Here is a 21,576-nt window from a genome sequence, read left to right as displayed (position 1 = left end):
ATCCCTCGGAAGCACCGAGAACAAGGCAAACAGTGAAAATTGCAGACTCGGTTTGATTGAGTTTGTTCATGAGCAGTAATGGAAAATGCAACACTGCCCACGCCCCCTAGCACCGGCTTAAGCAGTGTTCAATCTTCAAATCTAAATGAGTTGAAATCAATGATCAACCTTGGAATGCGTTTCGTTGATATTTCGATATAAATAATAGTAATAATAACAGTAATATCTTTATTGCACGAATGTGAACACATTATGACAAATTATCAACACGATTCATATTCAATGAATGTTGAAATTTTCCGGTACTAGTTTCAATATTTTATTGATTGTAAGAATATAAAGTCGATGGCCGATTGTTTTAGAAAAATAGACAAGTGCAAAGCAAATGCATACGACTTTTGACTGAAACGTGTGGACAATTTTCGATACGTCATTTATTTTTCTTTTAAAAGAATAGCCCGCCTTAAAGCAACGGTATTCTACTGCCTCTAAGTTTGATTATTGTTATTTGCCAATCCACCGAATTTTAAAACTCTCTCATGACGTTTTTGGATGTATGGAAATGTATACACATCTTTGCAAACGTTGCAAAATCTTTTACATATTGCAGTAGGCATATATTATATATGCCCTACTATTTTGTCATGTCATAAACTACTTTAGCCTTGGAAATAATACTTTCTTTAATATTTGTTTGAATAATAGGGGAAAATGCATTGGAGTGGAAATGCGAATTATGCGACTACGCGGCACATGCTTTTCAAGCTCTTTATATATAAACACAGTGTTAAAAATGTTATCATTAACAATAAATATATTATTTTAAGATTTTATAAAAAGGGAAAAGGCAAAGTACATAGTTTACAATGTTTCCAGTAGCTAAAACATTTAAAGAGAATGTTAAGAAATTGCAGTGGTCTTTCCATAATGACTTGGTTACCACATTCTTCAGTAAATGAACTTTTACAAGTAAATATATTTTACCTTGTTTTGTAATTATTGCTCGAAATCCCCTACTCGTGTTTCTTTGCATTTGACACGGCGAGAAGGTCATGGTCAAGTATGTCTCACTCGTTTCGACAACAAATATTCTCTGGTTGTAACGATGATCAATCGTTTGCGCTCTTGTATTGTTAGTGGTTCTGCTAATGAGTATTTTGTCGGAGCAATCCTATGACAAGATTTTTATGTTAAATAGAAATCTGCAAACTATGCGTTTCACTAACTTTTTCATGTCTATAATTGTTTATTAAATGTAAACAAATAACTTAAATGTTACCTGTACCACTTCTAAATATAGGAGGTCCTCCGTGGTTAAGGTCGCTTACTTCAAATCACTTGCCCCTCTAAAATGCGTGTTCCAGTATCACTCGGAGCATTGAATTCTTCATGTGACGAAACAATCCAGCTGGCTTACTGTAGGTCAGTGGTTCTACCCAGGTACAGGCCCGTGATGAATTAATGCATGGATGGGGAACCCGAGGTCTTCCTCCGCCGTCAAAGCTAGAAACTCGCCATATGACTTATGATTGTGTCGGTGCGGCGTTAAACCCAACAAAAACAATATATTTTAAATACAGGAACGCCGTTTTCCTTAAAACTATCCACGCAGCAACGAATTTTGTAGTTGTTCTAAAAAATTTCTTTTAGGTCTTTTGGATGCTTTATTATGTTGATTATAAGTAGTTCTAAGACTAAAGCTTTGAGTGACGTACAATCTTTGCAAAACGAAAAAATGAAATACCTTTTCAGAATAAAATTACATTATGCTTAGCAACGCCTCACAAACATTTAAATAAGATAAATCAATATATACCAGATGCTTTCATCCAGAGTTATGATATAATGCGGACATACAGTTATATTATTTATATTACAATGGTTAATACTTTAACAACATTATAACAACAAAATAATGTATAATTTAATAGCAATCGCTTCATCAAATTATCTTTTTCACGTTCGTACATCGGCATTATCTAAAAACTACATAATTATATAACGAAAATTACTTAGAGGATAATATACGACTTTGTTGTGCCTCCTTGCCACGGTGGCATGTCTAGAGCCAAATTGCCCGAGTGTTTTAGCCCGGAAACCATTATGAAATTAGGAGTGTCATTATGACTAGAGGGCACACACCAGCCCTTTTAAACCTTTTTTATAATACCTTTGCTTCATATTTGTCTTGGTGTTTTCGTTTTACATATTTTCACAAATATTTAAGGATAATTTGCATTGCATTTTTCATCAAGGATGTAATCATTATTTCCAAATCGAGCTGAATAAAATCTCGGCACACTTTCACCAGGCATAATTACGTTGCTACATTACGTCTGAACGTGCTTACGTTCGGGTTACCTGAGGCCATTATGATTATTGCGCATAAGGCACACTGCACCATAATGGATCAGTCAATTGCGAACGTAATGGCAATTTTCAAACAGCTTTTGCTGTTATGATTATGGCTTTCAAACATTTTAAATCAGATTTTAAATTCTTATCAAGATATGAGCTTAATTTCTAGTTTCATTTCACATTTCTTAAACGCTTAGAAAAGATTCTGTATTACAAAATTAATGTTGAATATTAAACCAAAAAAGAAGTTATTTCCGGCCAATTAATTAACAGCGAGTTCATATCGTTTTTTTTTTATTTAACATACAAGTATTTAATGTTTATTATATATGTATATTGACAGCGAGTTCATATAGTTTTTTTTTATTTCAACATTCAAGTATTAAGTGTTTATTTGGGTCCCATCATTATATCACAAAATTATATATATATATATACGAGCACGCACATGCCACAGGAAGTCCACTAATCCAATTAGATTAGTTTCGATGCTGCTTTATAAACACGCCCGAATAGTACTACACATTCGTACTGGTTCAATATTTGTATATATTCGCAAATCTGTGTATTCATGTCTCACATATCAGTAGTGACATTCTTTCTTTAAAAGTTAATTCGATCTCGAAACACCCAAGACAATTATATGAAATAAGCCACTGCCTCAATCGAGAATCGATCCGACTTCAACTCATCCCATAAAAATTGAAAAGAACTCTCTAATGACAGTGTTGAAGGACACATGTTTTTAATTCGATAGTATATATCTCACTTGGTATGTTACTCGTTAAGGGATCGGTTCGATTTTCGCCGCTATTCCCCATCAATTCAAAGGTAGATTTTTTAATAAACACAACACTGCCGGTAATGTATTGTTTTACAGGTAATTTTCGCCTCTTGGATAGGCATTATCTCCGGAGAGGTATTCCATATTTGTACTGATGTGCAAGACGTTGCAGTTCGGACAAGTTATGTGGACGCTTATCAGGCACAAGGAAAATGCGTATCCGAAGTCAGACGCTCTGTGCACGTGCCAGAAGTACACATTTTTTCAATTCGAAAGTACATGTCTCATTTGGTGGTATATCGCATGTTACCGTAGAAGGAACGCTTAGCGGCGAAAATCAATAGGATCGATTCCCTATAAGTATCGTGAGAAAACATTGCTATCTAAACTATGAATAAATAACAAAGGAATGTACATATTACACCACAAATACTTAAAGGTTTAGGAGTATATCATCAAAACACAGAAATATTTGATAAACGAACAACATCTTTACCAATGTTTTACCTAACCATTACATCTTCTGTCGGACAGTCCCGGACGATGGATACTTAAGATATTCTGAAAAAATGTCCCCCTTAAAAAATGAAGTCATTTGTAAAGAAATAAGAATAAACAATTTCTGAAAGCTGCATTCCAACTAATTATGTGCAATTTCAACACTGGTACGTTATTGCAAATGCATCAAAACGAAAATATGTAACAGTTCTTTGTGAACGGTTAGTTTTAAAGGCGTTTAACTGTCCGGAAGTGTGGCCTCTTTATGCAGTCCTTTTCCGGAATTCAATGTTTATATCAGTACACTGACACTTGTTTCGTAGAGTAATATACATGTTTTACAGGCTGTTCAATTTTCATCTGAAACAAATCTTTCTTTCTACGATTTGGTGTTGTTTGATTTTTTTTCTCAAAACGTAATGCTAAGCGTTAAACTAGGCAGATTGTTTTATCATGTTGCGTGTTATTTACTGGTTTATTGATATTTGAAGAAATACAGTCTCTTATGCGAGTAAAGTGATTTCCAGAATGTTATGTAGTTGACTTTTCTTATATAATCTATTTCGGGTACAAATGCCTTCGTAAATCTTCTAATTAAATCATTTTTAAGTTTTATCAAACTCCCATAAGACTTCATTGTTATGTAGGTAGACTGGAATCCTTTATAACCAAAACCATATCTTATTAATGCTTGTTCATTGGAACTCTAAGACAAATACAAACTTCTCCTTAATTATTTTGTCCTTTTGTGCATTTCATGCGGAAAGTAGAAGCAAAATGTTTACGTTGATGCTCTTTCTAGAAAAATACTTTAAATTACATATTACTGGTATTAAACATGGATGGGACGAAACAATATACGTTTAGTTTTATTCAGTTCACATTTTAACATGAATGAAATCATAAATTCTAAGCTGTCATCAAATTATACAAAAATATAAGTTATGAATGTCTACGTACACACCTCAAAGTAAGGAAAGAAACAATTCTTATTTATTATTGGATGCCACTGATTATCAATAAACTGTGCTACTTGCATTATATTGAAGAAATATACACATATGCTTATAAGACATAAAAAACAAGGAAGAATATCAAACAGGGAAAGCCACGTTCAAATCACGCAGCCTTCCCAAAGACACACACGAACAACCCTCGCACACAACACAGAAAATGAAACACCAAAGGACAAAACAAACAAATATAAACCTTGTGGAAAATTATATTACCAACGGAAGCAAAACAAAAGTAGATACGGTTTGATCAAGTCTTTGGAAGAGAAATTATGAAACAAAAGTGACATTTTATCAAATCTGCAAGTAATTACAGATATTATTTGTGAAAAATTGCGAAAAACATTTGTTATCCCAACTGCGAGACAGACTAAGTGTTTTACTTTTATATTTACTTTATATATAATATTTAAGAGTCATATATAATAAGACTATATGTGACGCACCATGACATTTTGGGTCCAAATTCGGCGTTACGTCATTTGAGAAAACATCGATTAAAGTTACGTCACAAAAAAAAATGGTGGACGTTACCACGTGTTTACAAATGATTGATAATTTATCGCCCTTTGAATCGACACGCCATTTGTAAACATCGAAGGTCGCGGAGAAAATGAAACTACCAAAACAATTACTTGATGATTTATTTCGATTGTATAAAGAATGACAGTTAGCTAATCTCAAGGTAAGTATTTACTAAGTATTTAAGCGATATGTTGTGTTAAAAATATTATTTGAGTTCATATCGACAGTTTTGTCCGATATCTTTTCCAAAAATTTCCCGGATTTGACACTTATGACAGATTCGATGTAGCGCAGTTAACATTTTATTTACAAGTGTCAATATATTGTAGAGTAAGGCTATATTTTATTTACTAAATCTGCCATGAATTCAACTTTTTTAATCGGTTTTGACTCTTATTCAGTAGAACCTGTATGCAAAAAAAAAAAACAAAGACAAATATCAAACAGGGAATGCCACGCACCAAAAACGCAGCCTCCTCAAAACGAAACCCACAGCACGCAGACGCGTGCACCACACACACACACACACACACACACACACACACACACACACACACAAACACACACACAGCCAACACATTAGGACAAAACAAACAAACAAAGGAACACACACACACACAAAGCCAACACATCAGGACAAAACGAACAAACAAAGGAACACAGTGGGGCATCGCCTTGGAACGGTCAGTGGCAAAAACACCACTCGGGAGCTTAAACCGGTTTATGGTGCGCACCCAACCTCACTCTTACCCCCACCATGTTCCAAAGACACGGGACAGTGTAAATAAAAGTAATCCCCTCCAGGTGAATCTTTTACACACGTAATGGAAACAAAAAGGCATGGCATGTAAAACACAAAAATGCTCGTGTATAAATATATAAAAAGCAAACCTTAAGAACCAAAAACGTATGTACTCAATGCCTTTTCAGAAGACAGAGCAACAAGAGAAACACCCTTAAGGGCAAAACAATTACAAGAAGTATTCAGTAGAATCAGTTTGCAAGACAATTACATGAAGACCTTGTGACTCTGGTGCCAGACAAAATTACAACAGTACACAAGTTAAAGCCCTGATCATTTTATATAGCAATGCCATGAAAGTGACTGATCAGGAATAGTTGAAACACATCTATTGTCAGCTTCAACCACTAATTTCTTACATGTAATGTCAAATCAGTCCATACATACTTGGAAAGAGACAGTTTTTTCCAAAGTTTTTCATGTTAAATTTGCATACTGTTCACTTGGCCATTATTTCTGGATTCCTCACCATTTTGTACTGTTCTTGGCAAGTGACTGAAAACCACTTAGTAAAATAAATAAACTTTAGAAACATTTTGTTTTGAAAGTCTTGCCAGGAATTCAAACCTATTACTCTTTTTATAGAAGTCTTTGTGCTAAATATGTACTGAGCTAACTGCCCAGGGCATTTTCATCTCACATTTCAGCCTTTTTCAGTATTTTTTCATTTTACAGATCAACCACTGTGGATTGTTTGGCTTGATACAATGACCTTAAACAGTGAAATGATTTTCCAGGAAGGTCTATACACCATAAGCTGGATTTTATGGGGGTTTGTAAATTTCTTCATACATTTTTTTTTACATTTACTATACTGCTATTCTAAGAAAGATAAAGACATTAAAGTAGCATAAACATAAATGATCTATTTCATTCATAACATTTTAAGAGAAATGATTTTGATTATAGACCCATTCAACAACTATGTGTAATATATTAAGAAGTAAATAAGTAATAATATACAATAATTGAATATATATTGTATGTATTTTTTCATATTTTCAAAATTATTTTTACAGTATTTGTGTTTACATTAAGTTTGATTGCATGACTTGTATGTCTAGTCTGTCAGAATCTTAGCTAGTTTATGTATTCTTGAAAAGCTACTTTTTCTGCTTGAATACTGTATGATTCTTGGATGAGTTTATACTTATCAAATCTGCTTTCATTCAGCTTTTAACAAAAAGACTCTCTTAAGCTTAAAAATATACTTTACAGTCTTATATTCTGTAACCTTATACTAATCTTATTAAAATAAAGTTCTAATGTTGATGAATTTTTGTTTTGCAGTGATGAAAGAACTATGAATATGTAAATGGGAATGAAACAGAAGGAATAAATATGTTCTGCTGATCATCCAGCTGAAATCATGCCTGTGGAATAGAGTGCATGTCACAAATACTGATATGAGCAAATAACTCCATGTTGCACAAGGTCATGTTTCCTGCCCTCATGACCTGAAAAAGTAAAAAATTCTAGTTCAAATTACAAAATGTGTTTCAAGAAAAAGTAAAACTTAGTCAACTGTGAGAAATATTGGGTAAAAGTATTTTATAAAGTGTTTTGATGTCATGACAGCTGTGAAGTTGTTTGAGAGGCACTATCCTAATTGTTCTAACAGTACAAAATTTAACTTATAAATTTTCCAAAACTGCATGCATGAAATACTAAGACATGTATGTCTGTTGAATGAATCCTAGTTGTTTCAAAACTACAACATGTGTGACATTAAAGCACAACCTTTGGAGGAAACATTTTTACAATCAAAACGGCCTTCAAAGTTGCCAGTGTGAGTGTAGGAAGGATATTTCCTGAAATGGCCATAACAGAAAACTACCAGTATAGCAGAAAATATCTGTTACTGGCTGAATACAATATATCTTATTTCAAGAATTAATCATATAAATCCATGGTTATAATTGTGTTAAAAGATATTTTTACATGGCATGACCTCTGCAGAAATAGCTATTTTTTTTTTTTGCAAAACATTGTGAGTTGCCATGGTAACACGAATTTGACTTAAATTTAGATTTGTTTGATTATGTAAACAGCATGTGTCTTGTTTATATTCTGCTAATCAGACTATGTTCTGCAAGAAAATATCTTTTATTTGTAACCATTGCATCAACAAAACATGTCATAACACAAATCTGCCGTAAAATGGCAGAGCTGTAATGCAGGTAGGCATATCAGGAAAATATGTAGTTCTCAAAGACAAGTAATATTACATAAAATGATGTTTGTTTTTTATAAATGATCATAATTGACCATTTGTGGTGTAAAACAAATGTATACTGAACAGATGCTAAATGAATGTTCTGATTCTTTCTGGAAAATTTACAAAAAACTACTATTTCAAGAAAATAGTGCATTGTTGCCATGGTAACATTAATTTAACTTTTAAATTATTTTGGATATCATCATATGTAAACAACATCTTTCTTGTTTATATGTGATATATGTTAAGCTGTATTATGTTAGTGAATATATTTTCATATGTAATAACTGCATCAACAAAGCACTATGTTATTACACAAGTCTGCCATAAAATGGCAATAGTTGTAACTGAGAGAGGTGTATTTGAAAATTATGTATTTCGCAAACCATATTACATTAATTTTCATGGAATGATGTCTACTTTATTACTTTTAAATAAGAAAAGAAAAACAGACAACTTTTGATGTAAATATATGGAAAAACACTTCTAACATTCAATTTATTACAAAGAAATTGCCAAATATGTTAGTATTTTTGTAAGAAAATACCACATTGTTGCCATGGTAATGTTAGTATTTTTGTAAGAAAATACCACATCGTTGCCATGGTAATGATTCACTGATCAGTATAACTAAGTCTTCTAAAATTTTAGCAAACTCACAGTTGATAATAAAAGTCTAATTATTATATTTTCTTGCCTGATTTTCTTTCTTACTGTTTAATAGATAAGGTGTCTATAACAATAAGATAAATGTCCTCGTTTTGGGGATGTTGTCTAATTTGATATCAAATAAAGTCTGTATTTTGTTCTAAAGAATGTCATAAAACAGTTGTCGGTAAACTGAATGCACACTAGAAAAAGTTAATTGTGTATTTATTCCACATTCTATGTAGTTTATTGCTAGATTCATCAAGGTACTGTTAAAAAAAGAGGTTAAACAGCAAGGTTGCTATAGAAACGGTTTTTGGAACATAAATATTTTTTATACTACATGAAAGAAAGAGACAAAAAGAAATACAATCCATTAATTGCCTGTTGCCTTTGTTATTTTATCATGTATTTCATCTTGATATTATTTAAATATGGAGTCATTATTAAGATATACTGCATCAATTTTGATACAGTTAGACAAAAACATGGTGTCCGAAAAATGGTAATATCTCCATGACAACGGCTGATTTTTGTTGTCAAATTGAAGATTTTTACTCAGAACGGGTCAGTCTGTCAGATTAGCCCAAAATCCTATTTTTGACCAAAATTGCATTTGGACCCAAAATCTCATGCTCTGTCACATATATATGGAGAGTAAACTGTGATATAATGAATGATCCAGACTATATGTTTTTGCCTAAATATCTATATATATAAAGCTCAGTATCTAGCATGAAATGTTGCTGTCGCAGGGTCAGATACCCACTTTATTTTTGTATCTGTCTATTGTATGATTTATGCATTGTCCTTTTGTGTTGTCACTGTTAAATGTCTTAGCATCCCATATTTCCAATATTCCTATACATTTCCAATACATTCATTCATCTGTAATTTTCATTTTCATATTAATTAACCATGGTGACGGGCCTCAAACATATTTGACTTTCCCGCACTCCTATGTCACGCATGCGCACTTCAGTAAATAGAAATACATGGTAGTAGAAGCCATTTTTCTTCTCTTGTCTTACGACAAATTCTTAGTGCCGCTTTGCGTGCCTTTACAGGTAATTGTTGATTTCATTCATTGTATTATCCATTTGTCTTTCATTTCATATCATATTTGTATTGCATTCGCTTGGAAATATGGAATTATGCACTTCAGTAAATAGAAATACATGGTAGTAGAAGCCATTTTTCTTCTCTTGTCTTACGACAAATTCTTAGTGCCGCTTTGCGTGCCTTTACAGGCAGATGACTCACAAGTACTCTCCAACCCAGGGCGTAAGAACCCAGACTACGACATTGGTGGCCAGTGTACCGTTTTGGTAAGGAGTGTAGTACGAACATCATGGGTCGAGTATTCAGGGTGCGAATGTTGTCAGCCGAGTTTCCCAGAGAGTGACGTCATTTGTAAACATGGGATTTCCCTACTTTTTTTTCTTAGAGCTCTGAATATGAACATTTTAATAATTTAGTGCACAAAACATAATATTTAGTAAAAAAGTTGGATCCAAATAAATAAAATGAACCAGTTTCAACAGGATGCATACCATCAAAGTGAGTTTTGACCAGGATTTGTGGAAATGAAAAGGAAAATAGACTTTGAAATTTGACAGCTAGTTTTGACAGTCCATAAATTTAGAAGTGACAGCTATTTTCAGTGTATTTAAGGATTTAAAAGTGTCTTGATTTGAAAATTCATCAGTTTTATTGATAGAAATGTATTTTTACAGCAGTTACCAGTTGTGTTTTTGTGTTTTGTACATTTTTGACAGTGTATTTTAAACATTTACTGTTTTTTTCAGGTTGGATTTTGTCACAGTGATAATTCCACTGTGTACCCTTTTTTGAACTGTTAGAAATTGAGAATCATACTACAAAGATGACCGGTCCACTGTAATTCACAGAATTCACAGCAGAGTAACAACTGGAACAAGGGTTACATTTCACTTAGCATGGTGTTGGTGAGCAAATCTAACCTTTACTAACATTTCATCTATTCATCAGTTATTAAATCTACTGGCCTTATAAAAAAAAAAAAAAAATCTTTTAAAGAGCATAATTGTATACATAGCCTGTTGAAAGCCGGCTTATTGGTAGCCAGACGGGTATTCCTATAAATCCCTGAAATATGTGAAATTTATTTGTGTGTGTATCCCATTTATCATCCATGATGGTGTCTGACTGAAAAAAAAAAAAAAAAAAAAAAAAAAAAAAAAAAGCAAGGAAAAATCTGGCTCTTTTCCTTTATATTTTGGATTCTGTAAAATCATACCTTTAAGTAGCAGTTAGACAGAATGGTAGTGTTTAGTATTAGATCATAGGTTAGTTTTGTGCTTTGAAATTAAGTGGTAACAAAATTCAGTTGGTGAATTTGTGGTATGTTGTACACTTGGTGAAGAATTTTATTGGTAAAGGGGACAGACAGTACCAAATTCATATTCTGAGAAAATATATTTGGTATTTTTGAAGGAACAGTTTTGCTTGCTTGAAAATGGTAGCCACTTGTTATATTTTTTATGTTAGATTTACTTTGAAAAAGTAATTCTGACATAAGTATTGAGAAGTATTTGAGCTACAGAGTGTTTTGCAAAACCTGAATTTTCGGAATTTTAGTACAATTGTCACTTTTTGTGAAAAGTGAAAGATTGCGGTCATAACTCTGGATTGACAGTTATTTTTCCGAAGAAAAGAAGTTTCATTGAAGCAGTGTGTGTGGTGTTCAAGAACGAACAAGGAGAGGTAACTTGAAATTTGAAATTGTATGAAATAAAATAAAGTCCAATGTTGTGTTGCTTTATCAAAATTTTCTGAAACTTATTCAGAGAATTGAATTTACAGGTGTTGTACTATTGCGATAGTATATATATTTGTAGATTCTTATCCAGAATTTCCGAAAAAATTTTTTTAGAAATGTATGGTGTACATTGTGGACATCTATGCAAATTCTGATTTTCGGGTTTGAATACCTTGTGTTCATGTTTTGAAAAAGGAATAGCACTTGATTGTGTCCTTCATATTATACGGTGTACAATAGTTGCCATTGTGAAGCAATAAATGTATGGTGTAGTGTTTTGACCATTTCAGTTGTGTATATGATTTCTTAGTACTCTCAAGTGATTGATACTACGGAAGCTGTGAATAACAATAGAAACTCATGAGTGTATGGTGTACCAGTAAAGACATTAGTGTACCTGTTCATAAACCCGAATTTTATGTAACAGATTTTCAGTTTTGAAATTAAGGTTCATGTGTGTACAGTGTCTGTTATAGTATGGTGTACCAGTAAAGACATAGGTGTACCTGTTGATAAACCCGAATTTTATGTAACGTGTTTTCAATTTTGAAAAAAAAAAATTGAAATATATTTTTAGAAATTTTGTATGGTGTCATAGAGTAACCATTTAAGCTCTACAGTGTATGGTGTACCAGTGTAGACATTAATTGTTCTACATTTATTTCAATTGTGTTCTCAGATTTTGTGTATATACAATTTTTTTTAAAACACAATGTCTACCATGGATTTGCCTTCTGTTCAGGAAAAGGCGAAGGAGCAATATATCCAAGAGTTGTTACGCACTGGGAAATATAAGATTTTTCCTGTGCAACCAGACCCTTCTGCAACGCACACGGGTGATACTCCAGTCTATCCTCCCGGTATTAGTAAACCTAGTACCTCAGTTGGGAATGTTTATGTTCCACCTACTGCAGCTGGGCCTAACCCTATTTTGTCCAGTACCTTTGCTCCATTTCTCAGAGAGCATGGAACCCCTACACCTGAGAGGATATATCGTCGGAGACATACTATGGGAGAACCTCTTTCTGTTTCATTTAATACAGAATTTAGAGCTGAAGATGATTTGCAAACACCATCTACGAGGTCGCCGGTTGTTTCGGCATTAGATGATGGCTTCTTTGTGTCTGATATGCCCAAGTATCAGAATCAGTCTTTGTCACAATCCTTTCTACCTCCCACTCCAAGATTAGATCCTTTAAATTCATTGCCATATGATGACCAGTATGTCCCGCCTAGACCTCCCTTACCACCTGATTACCCTCCTGAACGTGAAAGACTACCTAGTTCAGTAAAAATGCCCAAACTTACTGAGTTTTCAGGAGATGGTGTTTCAGAGTTTGAGATCTGGAAATATGATGTCAACTGTTTGATAAATGAAGGTGTGTACCCTACTCATGTAATTAGAGAAGCGATGCGTCGCTCTTTAAAAGGTGCTGCGAGAGGAGTTCTTTTACATCTTGGTGAGTCTGCTTCGGTCAGTGATATATTAGTAGAGTTAGAGGGTGTATATGGAAATGTTAGACCTGTTGAGAAGTTGAAGGAGATGTTTTACAGTGAAAGCCAAAGAGAAGGTGAGAGTGTTGCAGATTATAGTTTAAGGTTGGAACGTTTGTTGAGTCGTGTTCCGGAAATGTTAGATAGATTTAGTAGAAATGAGATGTTAAGAAGTAGGTTATGGTCAGGGCTTAGGGACCAGGAATTAAAGAATGTGTCAAGGTATTTATTTGAAAAGGTAATAGATTTTAATACCCTTAGGAGAGAACTTAGAGGAATTGAAGAAGATTTAAGAACACAGAAGGTAAGTAAGGCAGAGCACAAATCAGAAGTAAAGGTCACAGATAAGGAGGAAGGTAAAGCAAATGTAGCAGAAGCAAAGCAGTTTGTAGCATCAGTAGAAAGCAAGGTACTCCAACAGATAGAAGCCCTGACAAAACAGATGAACAGGATGGAGAGTAAGTTGGGTGAATTAGATAAGGAAGTAAAAGATATCAAGAGAAGTCAAAGAGAGAGAAGACCACCTTGGAGAAATAGAGATAATAGGAGAGAAGTAGGTACTCAGAGTAGTGCAGATAGTACAAACACCTCTGATGACAAGAAGGATGGTACTTTAAACTTGAAAGGGCCTCTATCGCAGGGCAGATAGACGGCCATGGTAGTATTAGCCCTAGTTCTGTGCCCTTTGTTGGACATTCAAATGAGACAGTTATTATTGTAAATGGTAAGAGAGTGGGAGCATTAATTGATACTGGGTCAATGGTTACTACGCTTTCCCAATCTAGTTTCTCTTCTCTTGTACCTAAACCGCAGTTACATGATTTATCTGATTTTAGCCTTGATATTACAGGGGCTAATGGTTCCAAGGTACCTTATGCTGGGTATAGTGTATTAGACATTTCCATCCCTGATGTTGATCTCTCTCCATTTTCAGTCCCAGTGTTGATTGTCCCAGATACAAGTTATTCTTCTTCTGTCCCAATGATAGTGGGCACAAATGTTGTCACTCATGTAAGATCTTCAGGTGTTTCAGGTTTTCCTGCTGCATTGCAAAATGCCTTTGCTTCTCTGGCCGGAGATCATATTGTACCAGTTACATCCATGAATGAGAAAGTTATTGTCGTGAAACCCTTTGAGACTACAACCATTACCGGAAAAGCACGGTCAGCAGGAAACATGACTGCAGGTGTAACAGAAGCGAATGATTCCTGTACTTTGAACATCTGTCCTAGACTTGTTAAAGTCACTCCCGGTACTTCTTTTTCTAGGATACCGGTGCGTATTTGTAACATTACGGCACGGCCGTTGTCTATTTTTCCGAGATCTACACTTTGTAATCTCCAGGATGTTGCGGTGGTTCGAACCATTGATCCTTTAGAAGGTCATACTTCCAAGAGTCACAACCAAAAAAAATCTCTTGATGATCTTGGTATTTCTATTCCCTCTGATACTCTTTCCAACGATCAACGTGATCGGGCTAGAACTTTTCTCAGTAATTGGAAACACATCTTTTCTTCAGGTCCTACTGATCTAGGTTGTACCAACTTGGTCGAACATGAGATTAAACTGTCTGATTCCACTCCTTTTAAGGAACCATATCGTAGGATACCGCCAGGCATGTTCGAGGAAGTTAGAGAGCACTTGAAGGACATGTTGGAAGCAGATGCCATCAGACCATCACAGAGTCCCTTTTCTTCCAATATAGTCTTAGTCCGGAAGAAGGACGGCTCTCTACGGTTCTGTATCGACTACAGAAAATTGAACAGTCGGACCGTAAAAGATGCCTACGCCTTACCCCGGATTGAGGAAACTATTGATTCTTTGGTTGGTTCTCTACGCTCTGGTTATTGGCAGGTTGCCATGAAGGAAGAGGACAAGAAGAAAACCGCTTTCCAGGTTGGTCCCTTAGGTTTTTTTGAATGTAACCGCATGGGATTTGGACTTACAAATGCCCCAGCCACTTTCCAACGTCTAATGGAGCGCTGCATGGGCGAGCTGCACCTTAAAGACTGTCTTATCTATCTCGATGATATCATCATCTTTTCTGACACTATAGACTCTCACTTCCGCCGTCTTGAAGCTGTATTCCAACGCTTGGAAAAGGCTGGTTTGAAGCTGAAAGGTTCTAAGTGTGAGTTCTTCTAAACTCAGGTGAAATACCTTGGCCATGTTGTAAGCAGAAATGGAGTCGAGACAGATCCAGACAAGCTCAAGGTTTTGAAGGAGTGGCCAGTCCCTACAAGTATCAAGGAACTTAGAAGCTTTCTGAGTTTTGCTGGGTATTACCGTCGTTTTGTCCCTGGATTTTCCCAGATAGTCAAACCATTAAATGACCTCCTAGTTGGTCACCCTACCAACAAGAAGGCTAAATCGTCCAAACCTACTGCACCTTGGACATGGGGTCAGAAACAACAGGATGCTTTCAGATTATTGATTGACAAACTGACATCACCTCCCGTCTTGGCATATGCTGACTACTCTAAACCTTTTATTTTGAACGTAGATGCCAGTTGCAGTGGTTTAGGTGCAGTTCTCTACCAGGAGCATAATGGCAAGGAGCGTGTTGTTGCCTACGCCAGCAGAGGGTTACGAGGGAATGAGCGCAATTACCCTGCGCACAAGTTAGAGTTTTTAGCCCTTAAATGGTCCATCTGTGATAAGTTTCATGATTATCTCTATGGTAATTTTGTAAAAGTCCATACAGACAACAACCCTTTAACTTATGTCTTTTCAACGGCAAAGTTAGATACCATGAGTCACAGGTGGTTAGCTGCTTTGTCTGCATATGACATCCAGATCCACTATCGCTCTGGAAAACAGAATTTGGATGCTGATGCTCTTTCCAGGCTTCCCAAACCAGACACCAATGACACTATTTTGTTTTCAGATGCCATCAAAGCTCTTTTGCAGGCTCATTCTTCTGTCTCTGAGGCATTACCTGCCATGGAATGTGTTTCTTTTGCACAACAGGTACTTAGAGATAACCCTCCAGATGACATTTCAGTTGGCACCAGTTTCCAAGCAGTTGATTGGAAGGAGGGACAGGCTAAGGATCCTGCCATTTCTAGAGTAATTGAGATTTTCAGGGCCGGTCACAGGTTAACTGAACGCCAGAGAGCAAGTGAACCAATGACTGTTAGAAGGTACTTGCGGGAATGGAATTCTCTGTTTTTTAAAGACGGTGTTCTTTACAGGAAAGGCTCTATGAGTGGTTTTGATGTCCAACAGTTGATTTTGCCAGAGTGTTTCTATGATAAAGTTTTCCATGGCCTCCATGATGAAGCTGGTCATCAGGGCCGGGATCGAACTATCAGCTTGCTGAAGTCTCGTTTTTATTGGCCCCAAATGGACCAGTTTGTTGAGCACCGTATCCGTAATTGCTCAAGGTGTATTCGCAGAAAACTTTAGATAGAAATGCTGCCAAACTTGTTTCTGTCAAGTCCCATTACCCAATGGAACTTGTCTGTATGGACTTCCTTTCTCTTGAGATGTCTTCTGGTGGTTTTGAGAATATTCTTGTCATTACCGACCATTTCACTCGTTTTTCTCAGGCTTTACCATCTAAAAACCAGACAGCCCATACTACTGCTAAACTTCTGTTCGACTCTTTCATTTCCCATTATGGTTTCCCTAGTAGACTTCACAGCGACCAAGGGAGGAATTTTGAGAGTGATGTTATCCGAGAACTCTGCAAACTGGCAGGTGTGGAGAAGACGAGGACCACACCATACCACCCTCAAGGGAATGGAATGCCAGAGAGGTTCAACGAGACTCTACTCAACATGCTTGGCACGCTTGAGGAGGAGAAGAAGTCTAACTGGAAGGCACATCTCCCAACCATGGTCCACGCCTTCAACTCAACCAGACATGACTCCACTGGTTTCACCCCTCATTTCCTGATGTTTGGTCGTCATCCCAGGCTAGCCATAGACGCGGTTTTAGGGATTGAGCCAGACAGAGGTGACACCAAAGACAAGTCCAGTTATGTCTCCGGTTTGAAGAGTAGGCTCCATTTCGCCTACAAAGTGGCCTCCAGAGAAGCAAGGAAACAAGGACGTCGACACAAGAAGAGGTATGATCTCCGTGTCAGAGAAGCAAAGTTGGAAGTTGGAGATAGGGTTCTTGTTCGTAATGTCGGCATCAGGGGTAAGAACAAGCTTGCCGATAGTGGGAGAGAGACGTCCATGTAGTTGTTGATCAGCCCAATCCAGATCTCCCGGTATATAGTGTGAAACGGGAACATGGCCAAAGTCATCCTAGACTACTCCATCGCAACCTCCTCCTCCCATTTATGGGTATCCCCTTACAAATCCCTGCTTCCAAACAAACTACTACTTCCTCTGTAAAAAATGTTTCAGGTAATTCTGATATTCCAGGCTCTGAACAGCAAGTGTTGGACAATCAGGAACCAGATCAGCCAACAGATAACTCTGTACTGGATCCATCAAATTGTTCTAACCATGTTTCTTTTTCAGATTCTAATAATACTCAGAAGGACCCTGTTTCAACAAATACTAACAAATATGTCATACCTGCTCTTAGGTCTTTGAATCCTGCAGCACAGCCATTTCAGCCAAGGGCAGTCAGAACTAGGGCTAAGCCAAAATGGATGACATCAGATGATTGGCATTTAAGTTAGTTTTAAAATGGAATAGTTCACTTCTTTTTCAGAGTATTTTTACAGTGACCAGGAATGTTTTATGGATCAGATTTTGGAATTGTGATTTCATGTAAATATATAATGCGTCGAATGAATTTGTGTACATGAGAGTTGACCATGTACATGTATTTTTGGTCATTTTGTGCATCCTTGAATATTTGTAATTATTTATCTGTGTAATGCAAAGATGCATTGCCTGGATAGCCTTAATTTTACAGTTATCTGTTATTAACACTGTATTCACATTAAATAGGTTGAGCTCGCCTATTGTGAAATGTGCTAACAGCATATTGAAATATATTATGTTCTGTGAAATTTTGCACCGAGTGTACAATTATCACAGCTTGTGGGCTGACGTCTGCTTCATTTTTTCTTTTTGAGTAGTATTACTTTTACAAGTATTTTTTCTAGCAAGTATGTAGAAATTACCATCAGTAGTTAGAACTAGATAGGTAGTTTTTAAGCTTTACAGCTGTACCTTCATATTAGAATTACTGCTCTTAAAGGTATAGATTGAAATGAGAATTTAAAATGTCGAGACGACATTTCCCTAAGAGGGGGAGTATGTCGCAGGGTCAGATACCCACTTTATTTTTGTATCTGTCTATTGTATGATTTATGTATTGTCCTTTTGTGTTGTCACTGTTAAATGTCTTATCATCCCATATTTCCAATATTCCTATACATTTCCAATACATTCATTCATCTGTCATTTTCATTTTCATATTAATTAACCATGGTGACGGGCCTCAAACATATTTGACTTTCCCGCACTCCTATGTCACGCATGCGCACTTCAGTAAATAGAAATACATGGTAGTAGAAGCCATTTTTCTTCTCTTGTCTTACGACAAATTCTTAGTGCCGCTTTGCGTGCCTTTACAGGTAATTGTTGATTTCATTCATTGTATTATCCATTTGTCTTTCATTTCATATCATATTTGTATTGCATTCGCTTGGAAATATGGAATTATGCACTTCAGTAAATAGAAATACATGGTAGTAGAAGCCATTTTTCTTCTCTTGTCTTACGACAAATTCTTAGTGCCGCTTTGCGTGCCTTTACAGGCAGATGACCCACAAGTACTCTCCAACCCAGGGCGTAAGAACCCAGACTACGACATTGCAATAAAATTTTAATATAAATTGTCCATAACGAATAATTGAATTAGTTTTTAAATTATCGACTCTGATTTCAATTCTAGATTAACAATGAAGATATATGAGATTATCCGTCGCTTATTTCTACTTAAATAACATTGAAATATATATAGTGCAAATATGGAAGTTTTTTATTCATACATGTGTAGAATTTCATTTAATTCTGTTGTAATTGGGTACGGGAATATTTCTTACTTCCGGTTTGGTATAGACAAGAAATAAATCAGGAGAACATATTACTTGTTGAAGTTTTATTCAATCCGCCTTTGATGCAAATAAGCCGGTGTCAAAATTATATAAATCAAGCTGGACCAACCCAGATTTAAACTAGATATTAAAATGTAAAACGTTGTTGCATTAAGTAAATTAACAGATAATATTAATATTTAATGCGTGTTCTCCGTTTTAACACACAGATACATGTATACGCAATCGTGCTAATGGGTATCTTATTTCATACATCGCCATCTGGAACGTTTTCAATCACGTACTCAGTCACGTCCGTTTTCTGTAATACTCAGGTTTCATTTATTCAACACACATAAAAAGATAAATACGCAAAATTTCTCTAGACCGTTATTATTTTGCCAGGTGAGAGAAGTCACTGCGCAAAGGGTAGTGGCAAAATCTACAGTCTTCATCGGACTATAGTATATTACGTAATGTACATCTTTTTAATTTAGATATATGAATGAAAATATGTTAATTTATAACTCTGAGAAGTGTCATTAAAATCGTTCTATAATGCGAAAAGGTCATAAAAATTGTGTTTCCCATAGACTGTCATTATAAAACTTGATTGAGGTTGATTTTTTTTTTTCAGATAAGTGTTTTAGCAAGAACAAAGCGTACGAATCATTGTATTGGCCACATTCTTTTAGTATGACTTGAGGTTTTGCAAAAATTGATTTAATCAAATCCATTTTAGAAAAAACAATTATCCAAACACAAAGACCTGCTTTAAGTGTTCTGTGAGCTGACTGAAAAAGATTGAATAGAATAAAACATAATGAACAAATCAGAGCAATCATTAAATGTGACTCATACCCCACCAAAAGCCTTGTTGGAAAATGTTTTAATGGTAATAAACAATACTCACTGCATCTTACAATACTATTCGCTGCACCTTTTATGTTCAGTCTGAGAGATTATTTTACAAAATGCATTTTTACGCAACAACAAAAAATCATGACAGTTATGGTTCTTCAGTTCTTCCTTTCAGTTCATTGTCCATATTCACATTGTAAAGTCAAATTAAAGGTTAGAGGTTTTTAAGAAATACAAGTGCAGCTAACTTTATCATTGTTCAGTGAAAATTTATTGTAACTGAATTTCAATTCCTATTAATGACATGTATCATTGTATAAAGTTATAACAAAATTTATTCAGTGGAATAATGTAATTTTCTTTAATACAGTTAATGCATTTGGAAATTTGCGAAAAAAGTGTCAATATACGGGAGTGTACGGTCCCGTATATTTCGAAAATACGGGAGTATACGGGATGTATATTACAAATATACGGACCTAATATACGATCCCGTATTCGGAACATCTAGTATACGGGAAGTCCGTACATTTGTCATGCATATACGGGATCCCGTATACGCCGAATATACATAAATGTGTATTTCCCGTATATATGTAATATACGAACTTTAAAAAAAAATCCCTAGAAATGGTGTTTATTCGTGTCCTGCTTTAACATAAGTTTCATTTTCATGTATTCGAATGGTCTTGAGACTTTTTTTCCCGTATACTTTCCGTATTTTAGAATATACGGAACACGTATACGAGCCTGTATATTCCGAATATACGTAGTATACGGATCCCGTATTTTTGTCATATACGGACTGTGATTGCATCTAATATACGGGGCATATACGGACTTGTATTTTCTAATATACGGGCTTCGGATTTTTTCCGTATACGCATGATATACATAGTACACGGATCCCGTATTTTTGTCATATACGGACTGTGATTGCATCTAATATACGGGACATATACGGACTTGTATTTTCTAATATACGGGCTTCGGATTTTTTCCGTATACGCATGATATACTAAGTATACGGATCCCGTACTTTTGTCATATACGGGGCATATACGAAACTGTACTTTTTGATATACGGGCTACGGACTAGTCCCGTATATGCATGGTATACGCAATATACGTATCCCGTACTTGTGTCATATACGGGGAAAATACGAAACTGTATTTTTTACTATACGGGCTACGGACTAGTCCCGTATATGCATGGTATATGCAAAATACGGATCCCGTACTTGTGTCATATACGGAATGTATTTGCATCTGATATACGGGGATATACGAACCTGTAGTTTTTGATATACACTGCGAAAAAAGAGTTAATATACGGGAGTGTACGGAATCCCGTATATTACCCGTATACGGGAAGAAATACGGGAAAACTAAAATACGGGCGTGTACGGGGCTTGTATATTTAAAAGTCCGTATACTAATAAAATACGGATTTCCGTATACTATGAAATACGGAATTCTTAGTATACGATACCCCGTATATTATTGAAATACGGGAAATTCTAAAAAGGGTTATTCTGATCGTATACAACACCGTATATTCCCGTATA

The 21,576-nt window shown here is 35.4% G+C and overlaps 1 protein-coding gene across 1 annotated transcript in view; it reads right to left on the bottom strand.

The window, feature by feature from the left end:
- LOC123556058 (uncharacterized) overlaps positions 1-21,576 on the bottom strand; it is a 174,613-nt gene that overhangs the window by 72,853 nt on the left and 80,184 nt on the right. The window contains exon 3 of the mRNA XM_053524194.1: positions 985-1,171. Within this exon, the coding sequence (XP_053380169.1) occupies positions 985-1,171 (187 nt within the window). The remainder of the gene's footprint in view (positions 1-984; positions 1,172-21,576) is intronic.

This window comes from Mercenaria mercenaria, chromosome 15, assembly GCF_021730395.1.
Source record: "Mercenaria mercenaria strain notata chromosome 15, MADL_Memer_1, whole genome shotgun sequence".
Lineage (NCBI taxonomy): Eukaryota > Metazoa > Mollusca > Bivalvia > Venerida > Veneridae > Mercenaria > Mercenaria mercenaria.
Note: the sequence above shows the minus strand (reverse complement) of the source record. Positions and strands in the feature narration are given on the sequence as shown.